The 18,352-nt window shown below is 47.2% G+C and overlaps 1 protein-coding gene across 1 annotated transcript; it reads left to right on the top strand.

The window, feature by feature from the left end:
- The first annotated feature begins 769 nt into the window (after positions 1–769).
- On the top strand, positions 770–14,318 carry MEDAG (mesenteric estrogen dependent adipogenesis). The gene is made up of 5 exons (XM_081047254.1): positions 770–1,275; positions 7,168–7,277; positions 10,155–10,267; positions 10,694–10,979; positions 12,758–14,318. Exons 1-5 carry the CDS (start codon positions 1,013–1,015, stop codon positions 12,880–12,882), a joined length of 897 nt encoding a protein of 298 aa, XP_080903380.1. The 5' UTR covers positions 770–1,012; the 3' UTR covers positions 12,883–14,318.
- Positions 14,319–18,352: the final 4,034 nt, after the last annotated feature.

The following is an 18,352-nucleotide window of genomic DNA, read 5'->3' as shown; positions in this document are numbered from 1 at the left end:
CGGGATTTTCCTCCCATAAACCGGGGCCCGCCGCCCCAGCGGTGCTTTTCGTTGAGTGCCTTGTCCTGACTGGAAGGCTGGACGGTCTCCCCAGCAGCCCAGCAGAGAGTAAGCTTGTGTTTATTCCCTCCAGTCTTCTCAGAGTTTAGCTGATCGTCTGTCTCCTAGTGGATGTTTCAGAAATCGTAGTTTAATTACATTAAATGAAACCGTGCTCCTGTCATACCCGAGGAGACCAAGCCACCCAGTGTGTCTGCAGAAGGAGCACTCATGTCCCCATAGACTGCCAGAACAAACGACTTGCTCGGACTCGGGAAGGCTGGCCCCCTCCATCCCCACTAGGCGACAGGCCCCCTGCGGCCTGTGGTCCCTGCCCCAGAAGTCAGGGGAAGCAACTTGACTCACGAAGTCTTCATGGGAAAGTGACGTGATCCGTGGGGTCTGTAGGAGGAGGGGAATCCGGGGAAAGGAATCGGGGAAAGGAATGAGCGCGAGGAAAGGCTGAGCGGAGCGAGAAATCGGGGTATACTCTGGAGCGAAACCCCAGAAAACTGAGGCCCGGAGCCCGCGGCTGAGAGCTGCGCGTGGCGGGGAGCGGCCATCGGAGGTCGGGCGCTCCCCCCCGGCCCCGCCGCCCCGGGAGAGGACAGCGGCCGAGGGGCGCGGCCTCGTCCGCCCGGCTCGCGGGGGCGCGGGGCCTCGGGCCTGCGTGGGTGCTGCGCCCGCCCCTCACCCAGGGCCCGGGCCCCACCCTGCGGGCGGTGTCCGCCCCGCCCCGGCGCGCAGTCGGGGACCCGAGGGGGATGAGTAACCCTTGGCCGCGGGCCGGCGGGGCCGGAGGCCTGGGGTCGTGTCCGCGGGCGGGCGGGGCGGCCGCACCAGGGCGATAAAAAGGCCGCGCGGCGCCCGCCGCCTTTTCCGCTCTCGGCTGCAGCGCTCCTCGCGGGTGGGCGCCGGAGCGGGCGGAGCAGAGGAGGAGGCCCGGGCTCTCGGAGGCCTCGGCGCGGCGGGGATGGCGACGGCGGCGTGCGAGCCCGCGGCCAGGCCCAGCCTGACCTCCATCTCGTCGGGGGAGCTGCGCAGTCTGTGGACGTGCGACTGCGAGCTGGCCGTGCTGCCCGTGGCCCAGCTGCTGCGCCTGCTGCCCGGCGCCCTCCGGCTGCGCGGCGACCTGCTCGCGGGGCCCGCGGCCGCGCGCGGGGGCTTCAACGTCTTCGGCGATGGCCTCGTGCGCCTCGACGGGCAGCTCTGCCACCTCGGCAGCTACATCAAGAGGTGGGTGGGCTCCACTCGCGTGCCGGCCCCGGGTCCCCGCTGCCCTCCCCTCCGCGGCGCCGCGTCGAGACTGTTCTCTGTGACGTCGCTGGGGCCGCGGCGCTCTCCCGCCCAGGCTTCTCTGCGCCGTCCCCTGTCATGTCGCAGCTGTGCTAGGAGCCGCCCGGGGGCACCGGGGCGCGCGAGGGCGGGAAGGGTGGGGAGGGCGTCACTGGGCGATGATTTCCCCTTTCTGGCTCTGGTCAGACGGGCTCAAAGTGGGGGCACGCCCTTCGGTGGTTTGCAGAGAAGAGACGCACCCTGGCTTTAGATGGGGTGAGGGGGAATGGGGTGGGCTACTCAGTTTGGGGCACTGTGATATGAGCTTTATCTAGTGGGAAGACCCCGTGGAGAAGCGTATAAAAGTTCAGTGTCTCATCTTTGGAGTCCCTTAGTATGTCAAATAAATAAATAAACCATAGGTAAGAACGGAGCAAAGCCCAGTGAGGTCCACCCCAGGGTCCTGTGGGCCCTGGTGTGCGCAGATGACGTTCTGGGAAAGTGAGTGTAATGCACGTGTGCGCGTCTGTGTGCGTGTTTGGGGCGGGGTCAAATGTGTGCTGCGCGCTGAGCACGGGGCTTGGGCAAGTGCCGTGTACAGCGTGGCCCAGAGACGACGGCGGCCGCTGCTACACAGCCTTTGCTACTGGAAAAGACACGGCAGCGCTGAGCCACCCTGGGTGGGGTGCAGCCAAGAGGGGCAAGCAACCAAAATGACCTAAAACGCCTTCTTCAAAGCTGCTGGCAAAACCTTGTTTGTCCACACAAAGAGAAAGTGAGGCTTTCAATGCCTGAAAAACCATTCCCCACAAGAATTCTCCTTTTCTTTACGAACTGAAAATTCCCACCCATAAGCAGGGGACTGGGAGGAACTGAATTAGAAATCAGATTTGTGAAGATTTCAGAAGAAATATTCATATCTGTGAACAGAATGTGAAAAATGAAAGTGTCCGGAATTAACTGAAGCTAAAGGTGAGGCTTTTGACAGAGCCAGCTCCACCAGTCTGGGCAAGCAGCGCTGCAAAAGGCTCCTGCCTTCCCTCCCCAGGAGCCTTGCTCTGGACCCCTGGCACACTCTGGCCTGCTTTCTGCTCTCAGCTCACCTGGTCCTTGCCACGTGCCCGCCTGCAGGCCTGGAGGCCCGGGTGCGGCCACCCCACTGTCCTGGATTAGCCATGCCTCCTCCTGGGGTCCGCATCTCCATCCTGCTTTGCCCACCCACTGGCGGGACGTTGGGCCTGACAGACCCAACCGCTTCATGTGCCTGTCTCAGCTCAATAAATGCTTCCTTCTTTGCTCCTTCTTATTTAAAATAACTGGAGTGTAAGCCTGTGGATCGTGGACGCCTGCAGGCAGAGAACCATGCATCCCACTGGCATTTGTATGTTGGAACCGTTAATTAGTTTGCAAGCCTTTGAGTGGAGGGACCATGTCTTCCACTAGTGCTTCCCAAACCTGAAGTGAGTGTGCAGGTCTCCTGGAGATTTTATGAAACGTACATTCTGATTGAATAAAGCTGGAGAAGGGCCTGGGAATCTGTAGTTTTACAAGTTCCCACATGCCAGTGCTGTGGGTCCATGGACCGCACTTTAAGAAGCAAGATCTTAGACAGCAAATGTCTGTATCTTTGATTTGAGTCACAGACAGTAGAGTGATAAATCTAAAAATTTTGCTTAACTTCACTAGAGGAGGGACAGAAGGATAGAAAGAAGTGGAGGAGAAGGAACTTTGGAGAACTTGGAGTGAGGTGCTGTATAAAGCTATCGATTTGGCCCTAGAAACCCAGCAGAGCTGTCCTGCCTGCTCCCAAGGGCAGGGTGTCCCCGCGAGCTTTTGCTTGGTGTCCCAGCAAAGGATTATTAAAACTCGAAGCAATTTCTGGGCCTTCTACACAAGGACTATCCCAATATGTGTTCCTCTTTTTCTCTGCTCTTCTGTCCATATTTGTTTAAATGAACACACGCACCCTCAGATGGAAGCCCTGGGCATGAATTCCTGTTTGTCTCTGAGCAGTAAATTGTCAGAGCCAAGGGAAATTTAGAGCAGCTTTTCAGATCAGGCTAGAGATGATATGAAATCTGAAGGGAACTCCAGAAAAAAGGAGGTATCTTAGAAGGTGGGTGATCTTTCAGTCAGTCCTGATTTGCTAGAAGCAAAAACACAGTGTTCTTTCTTGGGCCCAGTTCTCAGATATTGCCTTGATTAAGCTGTCCTCAGTAGCCTTCCAGATGGAAAAGACAAGGATAGAAACTGGAGCAAGGAAGGAGAAATTCTTGCTCACTGATTTTTTTGCAGATATTCATGTTGTCCTCCATACCGAACTTCACTCTGTGGGCAGCAGAGTTGGCCAGGATTAAAGAGACTAATCATGTTTGTTGAGCATCTACTATGGGCCCAAGTCCATATGTCTATGCTGCTTGCACTGCACTGAGTCATCAACAGAAGGCAATACTGTTATGTCCCTTCACAGATGAGGGCGCGGGTTCAGACGGGTTAAGGAACTTACTCAGTGTCACAGTGGGCTGTGGCTGTGGGGCTGAGTTCCTACTACCAGTCAATTAGGACATGGACCAGATCGAATCACTGTGCTTCCCGCCAGTGTGCTGTCCTCTGCTCTTTGTACTGGAGCCAGGTGTAGAAACTGTCAGCCGAGAAGCATTTGGGGGCCAGGGTAAAGGCAATGAAGAAATGAGAATTTAAAGGAACGGTCTTCATCTGTTTGCTTTTCCTCCCTAATGATAACGTCAGCAAATATAATAAGTACCCAGTACACAGCAGAAATATTTGCACAGTAATTGAGGAATGTGCACGATTAAAGATGAAATAATTAGTCCATAAAGCAGTCTAGTAAGACTCCTCTTAAAATAAAACAGGGGATTGGATGTCAGATACTTAAATAATTGTGAGACTTAACACCTCGGTCCTCAATCTTTTTGTATTTTGGTGACTTATATATCCAGATTGTATAACAGTGAATTCCAAAGGAGTACTCACATTTCTTTACTTCACTGGAATTTAGAGGTGTTTAACAATTGGACCGTAACAGAGAGGCTGGGAATGGATGACTGAAGGAGCTATTTCTTATTGGCGACCTGGTTTAAATAGAGAGTTTATTAAGTAGGGATCTTGCCACCATCTCCGGACTGTGAATTCTGTTATCAGAGCTCTCATATAAGCAGCAGCATTTCACGCATCTCCGGTGCAGTGATAACCAGCATGCTCTGTGATGATGTTTACAGGTCCGTGAAGACCCTAAAAGTGCCTCTAAATCATCAAAGAGGGATTAAATTATGTGAGCATAGTTTTATTATTCAAGGCATCTTATCAATTCAGACTTTAAAAGACAGGGATAACTCATGCGTAGGTCAAGCATTAAACTCAGTATGTGGCAATCCAGAAGCCCCGCCCCCCCCTTTCTCTGAGCATGTACCATAGAGTTCCAAAAAGCTTTCCATGGAATTCTGGGGAATTCATGGAATTCTGATTATTTTCATAACCAGTGATCATTTCCAAGTTGAGATTTTTATCTTTTTCCTATGGATGATGCTTTCCATCGGGTGTCATTCGATTTTGTAGGTGGAGGCAAGTATTGTCATGTGTGTCATCAGAATAGTAATGGAAAGTGCAGATTTCTGGCTGCACTGCACACATACCCCCTGCCTGTGCTCACCCTGGGTGGTGACAATCAGGGATGTTAAGAAAGCAGAGGAAACGCTTTGAGGAAAAGCGATTACATGCCCAAATGACTATAAATTAACTCGGTGACAAACAAGGTGGGAGAATGCGAAAATCCACCTTAGGTGGCTCACAGAAGGCACCTGTGAGCCTCCGGTCCCAGCATCACACGTCTATCTTTTTGATGTTTACTTCAGTCAGTCTTGCCTTTTTCTCCTTCTTTTACAAGAGTTTTCATCTGCCTTTCTCCTTCTGTGTCTCCCCCTCAGCCCACCCCTCCACCCTGCAACCACACACCTCTCCTCTTCCCAGGCCACTGTTGTCTGCCTGTCCTTGGCATGTGGGCAGCAGACGGGCTGGGAGAGCCCAGGGGACCCCCTGTGCTGTCACCCTTTACCCTATCCCTCTTGGCCCTGAGCTCCTCAGATGTGATAAGGCCCCAAGTGAATACCTACCTGGGGCCAGCACATTATCGCTGCTGGCTATTAACGAATGTCACTGAACGAATGAACCTAGCAAATGGTGGTCCCCTTTCTCCTTCCTCCTTTGCTCCCCATTTCCACACAGGTGGTCAGTTGGGACAAAGAACACGAAAATTCTCTGTCTGCTGATAAGGAACACAAGTGCTTCTCCCCATCATATGCCCCACCTCACCCCATTCTCCCTCCACACTACTCTGCCCAAGTGAGGGCAAAGGCAGGGGAGGGTCAGAAGAGGAGCCATACAAAATCCCCAGTGCATTTCCATAGGCAGCCCATCCCCTCGTACTCCCCAGGTCCCCGTCTCCTTCTCCACTCCCACCCTCTTCTCCCCTATTCCTGCCATCCTCACCCACACCCCTGAACACAATGCCTACACCCCGTTTCCTCCTCTGGAATGCACCAGCCCCGTGTCCCCTCCCCATCCCAGCCACCTGACTACCACCAGTGCCCATGGGCTGTTCAAAGCCTGTGAATCAGAAGGCAGGAAGCATTTTAGAAGCTCCATCAGAGATTGGGTTTTAATTGCTCTCAAAATCCAGTCTGGCAAGCCCAGAAAAAGATAACGGCACATATTTCTAAGAAACCAAGCTGGGAGACAGACAAGTGGAAGCTGTGTTTTTCTGACTTGGGGGTAGATATTCTCCCACGTGCTCTTGACCTATGCGTGGGTTAAGGTCTTGTGCGCTGGCCCCTCTGAGTGGATTGTGGGACGTGGGCGAGGGAAGGAAGCTGCGGACTGTGTGGCCACAGCTCCCTGCTGCGGGGAGCTCTCCAAGGCTGTCATTTTCATGCCAGACACTGAAAGGACAACAAGCCAGAGAGAAACGCTGGAACCCTCTCTGCCTGTGACTAGATGTCAGAAGCAGACGCCCTGTCACTGGACTGCCCCTTTGCTCCGTGCAGATGGCAACAGCTGGGCTGTCAGTGGAAGCATCTCCGTGGTGAAGGGGAGGCAGCTGCCTCCTGCAGCAGGCTGGACTGGATGCTCTTTGGCTTACCTATATCCACACAGCCCCTGAGCTTGGGTTGGCTTATAAAGTTAGTCTTCTTCTTCAAAGAAGCTAAGTTATATTTGGATCTGCCTTTTTATCACGATGCGAGTAGAGACATAGACTGCTTGGAAATGTGGTAGAATAGGGAGAAAACGCTGGCATACTGGATGACAGGGTCAAAATGCAAAAGCTGTCCCCAGCCTGGAACAGTGAACGAAAACCAAGGAAGCTACATTTAACAGGGCGCTGGGCAAAAGTTCAACATTAGTTATTTTTTTTTAATTGCACAAGCTCAGGATCAGGGAGATGTGAATTCATTCTATGAATATTGGTTTATGTGTAATCTTCAGAGGGGGCTGGGTGTATTTTGAGATCAGAGCAGGGAAGAGCAGAGGAGAAGAAAAGGAAAGTTTCAGACCGGGATGACTGAAACTGGAGAAGACCCAGGTAATTCCACTTAGCGAGTGCAATTCATTCTCAATTCAGAGAGACATAGAACTTGTATAACTTCAAATTAACTCTTCTAGTCCAAAAGATAGAGGGTACTGGTCATTATCTGAGAGCCAAACATTGGGATCAGGCCACCCGAAGGACCATGGTCACCTTTGGGTTGCATGTGGGTCTCAGCCGACCAGGAGAGAGGGATTTATTTCAGTGGTTAAAATATGGTTGCCTCTTCTGCTTTTTTTTTTTTATATATATAGATATGTGGAACTGACCAACTACTGCGATTATAAAGACTACAGGGAAACTATATTGAGCAAACCGATGCTGTTCTTTGTTAATGTACTGACCAGAAAGGATACATCAGAAGGTCGGTATATACATACTTTGGATTGGCTCTGTCTTGCTGGGCTGTGGGCTGTGGCATGCTGACAATGTAGCAGCTGGGCATGGAGACAGCAGGGTGAATGTCGGCCAGTGACAAGGCCGGGAGCGAGAAGCCTGGTGTGTGAGGCCATCTGAAGCACAGCACAAGCCTGCAGAGCAAACCTCTCCACGACCCTGGGCCAGGGCCATCTGTCTTTGAGATTTCTTTCATACTTCCTGTCCGGGCAGGAAGTGATTTGATGTTCTGAGCCTGCAGCGGTTTCAAAAATGATGGAGCGATGAAGATGATACTATAGCATAGTCTACCACGTAGCAAACACTCAGGTAGTCCAGGCATGCTCTAACATCATTCACTGGCACAGCAGTCCAGCAGGCTTACCATCCAAGTGGGAACATTCTCGACCATGAAAGTAGGTGCTGGGACAAAGGTGTAAACTGAGACTGACTCCGGCAAACTAGGATGCAGGGTCATCACACTGTCAGGTGCTCATGCCATCCCCATTTTGTAGATGAGGAAATAATACTTGCAGATGCTTTTAGGTCTTGTGCTATGACATTTGAATTTCAGTTGAAGAAATGTCTCTTTATTGCTTCTTTAAAGAAATCAGACTAACTGATAACAACTGTATTCATTCAAATTCCAATATGGAAATATCTCCATTTCCTCTTTTTCCTTTTGCTCAGAGGGACATGTGGAGGCAATCCTGGACATAATGATAGAAGTAGTCTTTTCTTTTTAAAAAAAATTTTATTGGGGAATATTGGGGGACAGTGTGTTTTTCCAGGACCCAACAGCTCCATGTCAAGTCGTTGCTTTCAACCTAGTTGTGGAGGGCGCAGCTCATTGGCCCATGTGGGAATCGAACCGGCAACCTTAGTGTTATAAGCACCTCGCTCTAAGCACTGAGCCAATTGGCCACCAGAAGTAGAATTTCTTAAGCTAACTTCTAAATAACATTCTTAAAGTGAGTCCAAGATAATAAGAAATGAGCTACAAGTTCTAAAGAAACTTCCTCACTCAGATTCATGGAGCTGCTTGTCTGCTCATTTCATTCCGTCATTCAGATTCTCTGCTCACTTCCTAATTCAAAGTCAAGATGCTGTCAGCGGGAGGGACGTGGAGCACCACACACAGTAACAAGCAACTCATTAGAGCATCCGAGCCCCTGATCGTATTTGGCTTGGTGATGGCCAGGAATCCAGAGAGTTCTCTAGGAATGTAATTCACAGATGCATCAACTACACCTCCTACTCCATGTCTCAGGAGAAATCTTAAGAAACAATAGAGACCTCTCCATTTTAACATTTTAATGACAGGTGGGGAATGGCACAAAGAGGTATGTGTGGGTGGCCTACAAAAGGTACACAGTTGTGTAACTATTGTGGAAGGAAGTACAGAAACCCATTGCTGGTTCATTGTGAAGAAAGCTGTGAAATGAAGAGAGATTCTATGATACCAAAAAAAAAGCTTAAGATGGTCAAGTTTCAATTGAATGAAAATTGTGAATAAGGCAACACATCCGGCCTTGCTGCTATCATAAACTGTACTTTGGTGCAAGTTAGAAAAAACCACCATTAACTCAAGACAATTTACTAATTCTTCCCAGAAGTTTGTCATAATAAATATACAAATAGCCAATGTCTATGAATGTGACTGGCGTCCTTCAGAGCTGTGCAGTGTACAACCTGTGCAACCAGTACAACTGTGGCGTGTGCTCGCCCAGAGCAGGTAATGAACTTAACGATCCTGGTTTGGTTTGTGTGAAAGTTAATTCAAGGTACAAAATAGCTTGCTTGTTTTCATTTGTTTCATTATATTTCACCTCAAAGAGGACATGAAGTACTTTCTATCTAAAGTGCCCAAAAAAATAATTTGAGAGAAAGAAAGACAGGGGTAGGAAAAATAAGATAAATAAGGCCAGTGCAAAGCTTAGTTCAAAATGTGTTCCTCAAGCATGCAACTCATGTTATTGGTGGACTGCAGGTCTGGTGCCTAAAGCCAAAGCAAAATGTTGAGTTCTCAAAATCACCTAATGGGTGGTCCATGGCCTTTAAACAGAGAGTGACAATCTATGTTATGTGTCTCCCTAGAAAAAGCACTTGAGTAATTAAGGCCATAGAGCTTGCTTCTGGAGGCTGGAAAAGTTAAGGGGTTATTGGTTAATAGTATTTCATATTTCCTAATGAGTAAACAGTCCTCTCTTTGCTTATATTATATAGAATTGGACAGAATGAGATTTAAGAGATTATAAAAAAAAAAAAACCACAAAGCAAAACAATGACAAAAACCCAACTGTGGCAGGACACAGACATGGCTTAATTTAAACAATGGGAGGACTTTCCTTCCCACTGGGGATTGTTGGAGCATGGAGGAGAATTGCCTGGATCTGTAGTGCCCTCCACCAGCCCTTTGGCAGAAGAAAGCCAACTCTCTGAGGGAGTAGGGGAAGATAGGGGAGGGGGAGGCATGCGGCAGCCTCCTTCCCTGGACTTGGCTGATTTTCTGCTTTGCAGATGAGGACATGTTGGTGACAGCCACGTAACAATTCACTTCAGCTCCCCGGGCTGCACACGGGTGGAGGGTCTGTTCTCACCTGTGATGATGATGGAACGGAACTTTCCATTTCCCAGACAAAAGTGATAAAGTGCAGCCTTGGGGGAGCTGATTTTCTGACCTGCTTCCTTCCCACCTGCAGAACTCTGAAACGCTTCTAGAAATCTGGTGAGGCTCTGTGACGAGGGAGGCTATAACTGACTAAAATCTCCAAACACAGTGGAATCACTGCTTTGTGAAATACTAAGAAGTACGTTTCTGTCACTCATGCACACTTCTCTTAGAATTATGCTTCCTCATTTCTAGAAAGAACATACGCATTTCTCGTGAACACAAGGCACCCCAAGATCAGAAGGCAAATAGAACAAGGCATGGACACAGTCATTTCCTCAGTGATTGGAGAAAGCTACCGGCTTCAGGTGAGCGCTAGCCTGCCTGGGGCCAGGGCGGCGACACGCCAAGGGGCTCGGGCACTTTGCGCCGGCTGAGTCTCTGGAGCTCAACTGTAAAGTAACTGCCTCCAGACATATGTAGACGGTTGCTGTTGCTTCATCATCACCAATAAAACAAGTCGAATTTCTAGCCACTTATTAGAAATGGTGTAAGGATGAATGTCAGCTTGACCAAGCACCTCAAGGTCTGTAGATGGAATATGCTGCAAATACAAAAACTAAAGGCAACTGTTTAAAAATATCTGTCAGAATGAAAGAGAAATAAGAGGTTGACATTTTGGACATTTGGGCAGTTGTTATTTCTATAATATAATTCTATAATGATACAGAATTCTGGGATATAACATCATCGTCATATGCATGAAACTGATCAAATGCTTCTCTCTCTTTCAGTTTGATTTTCAAGAGGCTGTAAAGAATTTTTTCCCTCCAGGAAATGAGGTGCTTAATGGAGAAAATTTGAGCTTTGCCTATGAATTCAAAGCCGACGCATTATTTGATTTCTTCTATTGGTTTGGGCTTAGCAATTCCAGTGTAAAGGTGAATGGAAAGGTTCTGAATTTGTCAAGTACAAGTCCAGAAAAGAAGGAGACCATTAAATTATTTCTGGAAAAGATGAGTGAACCTTTAATCCGAAGGAGCAGTTTCTCTGACCGAAAATTCAGTGTAACTTCCAGAGGTATGTTAATTCTCAAGGACCCGAGGAAGGTAGCTAAATAAAGGGTAGAATAATATCATGGGAGAGAAGAGACAATGGATGGACAAGGGCAGGCCTCTTGATAGAGGGGAAATATAATATCACAGAATTCATACAGTCCGAAGTGAGAAATGCTTACTGCCGAAAAGAAATTCAGTGCCTTTTCCTGTCAGGCTTCTTAACGTTTGCTGAAACAGCAGCTATATTATGTAGCACACCCAGAAAATAATTTTTCAATATACTATTGGTTTAAATACATATTAACACTCATTTAAATATTATTAGCAATTATTTAAATATCGTGAAGGAATGGTGCTTTCCTAATGTGCATAGTAGGGGCAACAGAATGTGAAAAAAAAGCATCAGCTGAGGGAGGAGTCTACCTGGTAGAGATATCTATAAATTTTACGTCAATTAAAACAACACCAAAAAAAAAAACCTTGGAAAGGTTCTCCAGAGTTTGTAAGACCACAAAAGAATAACTCAAGAATGTTTCACTTAAGAATGACCTATTATATGTGATGCGTTCTAGATTTTAACGTCCAGTGACTCCTCCCGAGGGGTCAGCGAGACTTTTCAGACTTGTGTGGCTGTGAGGGTGACAGAGGTCACCTTTTGTCCGGATTGTCTTCTCTGAGCCTGTTCTCTCTGTCCTGTGCTAGTAGGCTGGAAAACAACTTCCTTGAACCAGGGCTTTTGCAGCTTATTGCAAAAATGAATCCAACAAAAAACCCCACTCCTATGAACCTGCAGTTTTCAAAAAGTTCTGATGTAAAATATAAAAGTCTTCAGTAATTGTATTTAATGACATTTGCTTTCGTCTAATGTTTGTAGCAAAAATGCTTCCTCATAGCTATTTCTTGTCTTAGAAGCAGCCCCTCTCTGTGTCTCTGTCTCTCCCTCCCCATCCTGTTTCCTGCTTTTCCTCCCCACCCCATCTCTGTCTTTCTGTCTGTCCTCCTCTATCTCTGTCTCCTTTCCCTCCCTCCCTCCCTCCCTCACCTCCCACCCTCCACGTTGCCTTACTTTCTGTGTCTGGGTTCCTCACAAAGATTCCTCTGTGCTCTGCTCGCCTGCAGACACGTGTGGGGCTTACATGCTGATCCTTTTGGGGCAAAATGAACTTAGCCAGTGGTAGCAGTCCCAGATGCCTGGTCCTTCCTGTGACACCCCTCCAACCTCACCCACTGGCCTGGGCAGGGTTTTATGTTTCCCCAGGGCTCACCTTCTGTCATGTAAGCCATCCTGGGGACAACCAGGAGCATGTGAAGTGGGTAGTGCTTCCTTGATGTTTACTTACAGCCAGCCCTGGGGCCACTCCCAGTCCAGAGCAGTGGGGAAGGGTGCGTCAAAGCCAGTGGCGGCGCTGGTAGGCGTGGCAGAGGGCATAGCCAAGGTGCACCAGCGGCCCTGGCTTCCTCTGGCCCTGCTTGTGTGAATCAGGTAGCCCAGCTCCACCTCCTTCCCAAACACTGACCTTTGTCTTAGGCTGTCCCCACTGTGGGCCTTTTGTCATCAAGTGAGAAAGGATTCATGCAACTCACTGCAAATCTACTCCAGCCCATGGAAAAGCAAATGGCAATCCATGTCCTGCTGGCCACAAAGGGCTGCCATTTCCGCTTACTTTTCTGAGTGTTTCCGAGGAAGCCAGGATTCTCTCGTAATCATTGAAATGGTGACATTGTGTGAGTTCTGAAGGCACTGCTGGTTTTGTTTCTGTTTTCCACTGATGGTAATCATGCCTGCTTTACTTCTTTCAGGTTCAATAGATGAAGTTTTTAACTGCTACCTGTCATCCAGATCATCTTTGACGGAGCCTCTTTTGGCAGAATTACCGTTTCCAAGTGTTCTGGAATCTGAAGAGACACCCAGCCAATCTCTCTGATTGGACCAAACATTTTGCGGTTCCTCCTACATGCCAGGCCTGAGCCAGAACTGAAGGTTGAGGGGATGTGGAGGAGGTGGGAGGCAGGCCCTTCCACCCACGTGGCCCCCTCTGCCCCTCGGAGCCTCTGATCTCCCCTTTCCGTGGGTGTCGGGTGTCGCCCTGGCAGGCCAGATGCGGCTGACTTCAGGGTGAGTCGTAGGCCCTTCCACCCACGTGGCCCCCTCTGCCCCTCGGAGCCTCTGATCTCCCCTTTCCGTGGGTGTCGCCCTGGCAGGCTAGATGCGGCTGACTTCAGGGTGGGAGGCCTCTGGCCCCGTGGCTGGGCACACCCTCTCCTTTGAACACTTCTCCAAAGAGGCAGAGGGAGCAGTGGGGTCCTGCTATCCTGAGTGCTTTGCTTGGGACCCAGGCACCCTGGGAATTCCCTTGGCAGCCAGAGCAGTCTAGCTTGGGCATTGACCCGTGACGCTTCATAACTCAGGGTTTAGCCCTCTGCTCGGGACACCCTTGTCTGAACCCAGACCCAGCCAGCATGGGGTTAGCTCTGCTGTCCTCTTGCAAACCTGGCTGGGCAAAAAGCCTACAACTCCTTAGGCTGGAAGGCAAGTATGTTTCTCATCTTGCCTGTAGGATACCTTATGAGAACCAACGCAGGTAAGGTATGCTGGCAACTGGCTAGGTGGATAGCATAGTAACCCCACCATCCGCTGCCTAAAATTTGAACTCCCTTGGCCTCCCTCTTAACAAAGTGGCCTGTGTAGAAAAAGGCCAGGTGATGTGGTACCAAACAGTGACAGGGGAAGGATAATGCATACAGCAGTGTCCTCTTTACTGAACGCACATTATGTCAGTTGGGTATTTTAAATAAGCTTTTAGCAATCCTAACAGTAAAAGAAAGCTATAACATTACCATAATACATTGTTACATCAATGCATTTCTCATCTCGTAGCTACAATGAAATTCTTGAAAAAGAAAAAAAATCATCCTATCTACATATAAAAATCTGCATGAATGAATCACTACATATGCTCATAATGAGGAATAATTAAGGGTCCTGAGTATAATTTTTCTATCCTTTTTAAAAAAACGTCCTGTATTTTGATAGCAGTATTAATTGTCCTTTCTTTCATATTTGAAATGTTATATACTATCTTTGTGGAATTAAAACTTTTATCATTCAACATAGAGTTGATTAAATTTGTGGCCAAGTGTTGGTATGATCTTTCCATTGTGCTTTGTGTGTTTGCCTCAGAACTTACTACATTACAATGAGAATTGTGGTTTTTCATAGCCACTTTCTCAAGAAGAGTCTTTTGAGGAGCCAGGCTATACAGTATTTGGAAAAAAGAAACAAAATTTGATATGCTCTTTCAGAGAAGAGAATGCTTCTTACCAATAGAAGAAAATAAACAGTTGTTATTCAATTCAGTACAAAATGATGAGTATTAACAAAAAAATAAGTTTTACGTCGGCACAAACAAATCTTGGGTGGATATCAAATAATAAATTCTTTCCAAAGGAAATAGAAACCCTATTCACAAAAGTTGACAAGATTTTTTGAAAGTAGCTGAGTTAAGAAAACATATCAGTAATCACTCTAGAAATGGACTAAAAGCCTGGAAACTTTCCTTTTATCATCAAACATTTTTTTTCAGTCAATTGTGCACCAAATGCATTCGGTCATTCAATAGTCACTCAGCAAAATTCTATTGACTGCCTATACACTGTGCTAATATATTACGGTGTTTCCCCGAAAATAAGACCTAGTTGGACCATCAGCTCTAATGCGTCTTTTGGAGCAAAACTTAATATAAGACATGGTCTTATTTTACTATAAGACCCGGTCTTATGTAATGTAATGTAATGAACTGTAATGTAAGACCGGGTCTTATATTAATTTTTGCTCCAAAAGATGCATTAGAGCTGATGGTCCTGCTAGGTCTTATTTTCGAGCAAACGGTAGCAAACGTCACACGGAAGTGATATTGGGCGATCTGTAAAATTGGTGAAAAATGTATGGGGACAGATCTTCCTGGGTAAAAATGGCCTCAATCTGGGTGTAAATGTGACCTAATTCAGATATTTTAACAGTTTAAGATCAATAGAAATCTATAGGGCAACAGTGACCTAAGCAATTCATTCAATTCATTCATTCCATCATTCATTTCATCATTTGCTCATTCCACACATAGGAGTGTCTACCACATGCAGTGCTCTGAAGTAGACGCTGGTATATAAAGGTGCCTAACACATGGCCCGAGCGTTCAAGGAGCTTCCAGTCTTGTAAGATAAGACAGGTGTACAGCTAAAAAGAACAATAAAGTAAGTGCTATGAGAGAAGTTCAAGAAGGAAAACATCTACGATGCTTCTGACCCACTTTTGGAGATATAATTAATGAAGTACAACTGTAAACTTTAGTTGTAAAACAAATCTGTAAGGGTTGATTTATCCAAATGACTGACTGAGCTAAGCTCACAGTGAAAGGCTTACCTTGGAGGCTAATGATTTATTCCAACAGGAACGCAAATCCACCATTACGCACGCGGGCATTTTCTTCTCATTACCTCAGGGTTATACATTGATTTTTGGCTGAAGGATATTGTCCAACTGGACCGCCTACCTTCATTATCAGCTCAAGTGTCTTTTTATTGTTTCAGATCAATCTACCACCAAAAAGCAAAGTTATGCCCCTACTTAAGAAATTCAAAAGGAGGAGCATCCATTTCTAGAGGGAGTTTCTAAAGAATGTTTTAATGCCCTAAGCAATGACAGTGCCATTAGGATGAAGTATTGCTTTGAGGAAGAGAACAGTCATGTGGATGGATAAATGCTGATATGACAGATTTAAAATGAGAGTTGACACTTGATGTCCCCACCTGAATAAACTTCTAAGGACTCACAATGCAAGGCGTTGGTAGTTCCCTGATGGCCTGACCAGCTTCCTTTCGAGGAGTCTGGAGATGAGAAAAATAAAGAATCAAATAGAACAGGATGGCCCAGGAAGGAGGTGCCATTTATATAGGATTGATGAGGTTTTGATAGAATCAACACTTTATACTTGCAGTTATGGCTTTATTTGGTATGTAAGTAAGTTTGGTGAGTGGTCAGTTAGAAGCAGAGCTTAGACTTCCCCCCACTAAATTGACTGCTCTAATAAAGCAGAGAATATTATTGAATTTTCTGGATTTTTAAGTAAAAGGATAGCAATGATTCTTGGACTTACTAAACTACAACTCTTCTTAGTGATCATCTAGGAATTAGATGACCCCAGGAAGATCTGAGTCTGTGATGGTTAATTTTATGTGTTAACTTGGTTGGGCCACAGTGGTCAAACATTATTCTGGATGTTACTATGAGATGTTTTTAGATGAGATTAACATTTAAATTTGTGGATTTTTAATAAATCAGATTACCTTCCACAATGTAAATGGACCTCTCCCACCAGCTAAAGGCCTGAATAGAACAGAAGACCCACCTCCCTGAGCAAAAGTGAATTCTGCACTTGAACTTTCAACATCAGCTCTGCCCTGAGCCTCCAGGGACCGCCCTATGGATTTTGGACTTGCCAGGCCCCACAGCTATGAGAATCAGTGCCTTACAATATATTTCTCTTTTTACACACACACACACACACACACACACACACACACACACACACACACACTTTTGGTTCTTTTTCTCTAAAGAATCCTGAATAACAGAGTCCATCAGAGAAATCGAGGAAATGTTAATCAGCTAAAACAAAGGAAGAAAAGCGATACACTATTTTTTCACATGAAGACATTTGAATAGAAGCATTACTGCATACTATGTAGTAATAGGAAGTCTTTTTGCAAATGTCACAACCAAGCCAGAGAAACTTCACTCAGTACATTTGTATCCAAAGCACGTGGGTGTCACTGTGGATGGTCTGTGACCTCTTCTGGGCTTTTGGAAGCAGCCACCTGCCAAGTCTTTCACACCTCCTTTATCAGCTTTCTCTTCAAATTCTCCCAGCGACTCTTTCCCATCCTCCCTCTCGTTCAGGAGACATCCTGGCCTCACATTACCTAAAGCAGAGCTTCATGAATGAGCTAAGGAATCTCTTGGAGGTCTCGTGATGCTGCAGAGCTGGTTCTCCAGGTCGGGGTGGGGCCTGAGCCTCTGCGCCCCTACCAGTGCCCCCACCCGGGTGATGCCCAGGCTGCTGGTCCCTGGACAAGGCTCTACATCTGACCATCTCAAACTTTATCAAGTGCCCGGGATCCTGTTAGGAAAGCAGACTCTCAGGCCCCACCTGACATGGAATCAGGACTGCGGGACCCATCTGCTCTCCTGAGCATCAAGTTCTCTCTGCCTGCTCCTAACCCTCGGCCTATGAACATGGTGACTCCTCTCTCGTCTTAAGTAATAACTCTACCTGACCCACTCCCTCACCCCCAGATAGAGTCTTTCTCCTCCTTCACAGACAAAATGTGAGTCTTCTGTACTTGCCATCTCCTCCGAGGCCCACCCTGCTTCACACCATGTTCCTGTGTGTGTGCACGCACATACATATGTAGAAAGACATGTATTATGATCATTTAAACTGGAAACAACCAATTAACATTTAACCCATTCAATACAATTTCTCAATTGCTTTTGATCAATTCAAACATACCTCTCTAACAGGAATACTAGTAACCTAGAAGTCTTCATTTCTGACTGGGAATGGAACCTTGGGTCGCGGGCTTGGCAGGCGAGAATTCTACCGCCGCACCACTAGGGGAGCACAAGTCTTCATTTCTGAATGAATTACTTATTCTGGCAGTTATGGAACCTTCCTTCTCTTACTCCTGGAAAAAGAAGCCAAAACACTTCTGACCTGACCCCTTCACGCTGTTGCTTAACCCACTCCAGTAAATTCTCCTCGCGCTCAGGGGACGTGCAACCTTCTCAGCGACGCCTGTTGGGCCTACTGCTCTAGCGTCTCCTAGCTTTCGCCCTAACTCTTTACACTATGGCAATACCACGCCACTTGGGCTCTGGAGGAGAGGGCTTTTCCATGCCTCCTGCACCCTTACTCGGCCTGGCACCTCTCCTGTCCCCTGGCTGCCTCAGGCGTCCTGGAGGACTCAGCTGGAGCATTTCTTCCTCCAGGGCAAACTGCCCAAGCTCGCATCATGCCCCAGTGTCGTCATGCGCTCAGTTCCAGTGCAGTCAGTATTTGTGGAGGGAAAGAAGAAAGGGAAAGAATTTTACTTTGTCATTGAAAGGGATTGCCTTGAGCAACCCAAATTCAACCCTCCTGCCCTGTCCTGTAGTGTTTGCTATAAAATAGACCTGAACCAAAAATCCACTTGGAAGGAGAAATGAAAGATAAGAAGAATGAAGATCAGAATAGGAGTATGACAAAGGAGCAATACACCTTGGGTTTTCAGGGCTTTACAACTTATAAATTGTTGGGAGAATTATTAATCTTTACAGCCTGATGAAGTGTGTACTAG

This window comes from Rhinolophus hipposideros (genome assembly GCF_964194185.1).
Source record: "Rhinolophus hipposideros genome assembly, chromosome: 4".
Taxonomy (NCBI): Eukaryota; Metazoa; Chordata; class Mammalia; order Chiroptera; family Rhinolophidae; genus Rhinolophus; species Rhinolophus hipposideros.
This window is presented reverse-complemented; position numbering and strand designations above follow the sequence as displayed.

Bases quoted from the DNA above. Each gene is read 5' to 3' on its own strand.
- MEDAG (XM_081047254.1), top strand. From the start codon at position 1,013: ATGGCGACGGCGGCGTGCGAGCCCGCGGCCAGGCCCAGCCTGACCTCC. The intron at 7,278-10,154 runs GTCGGTATATAC...CCTCATTTCTAG, and splicing joins CAGAAAGGATACATCAGAAG to AAAGAACATACGCATTTCTC. The intron at 10,980-12,757 runs GTATGTTAATTC...TACTTCTTTCAG, and splicing joins ATTCAGTGTAACTTCCAGAG to GTTCAATAGATGAAGTTTTT.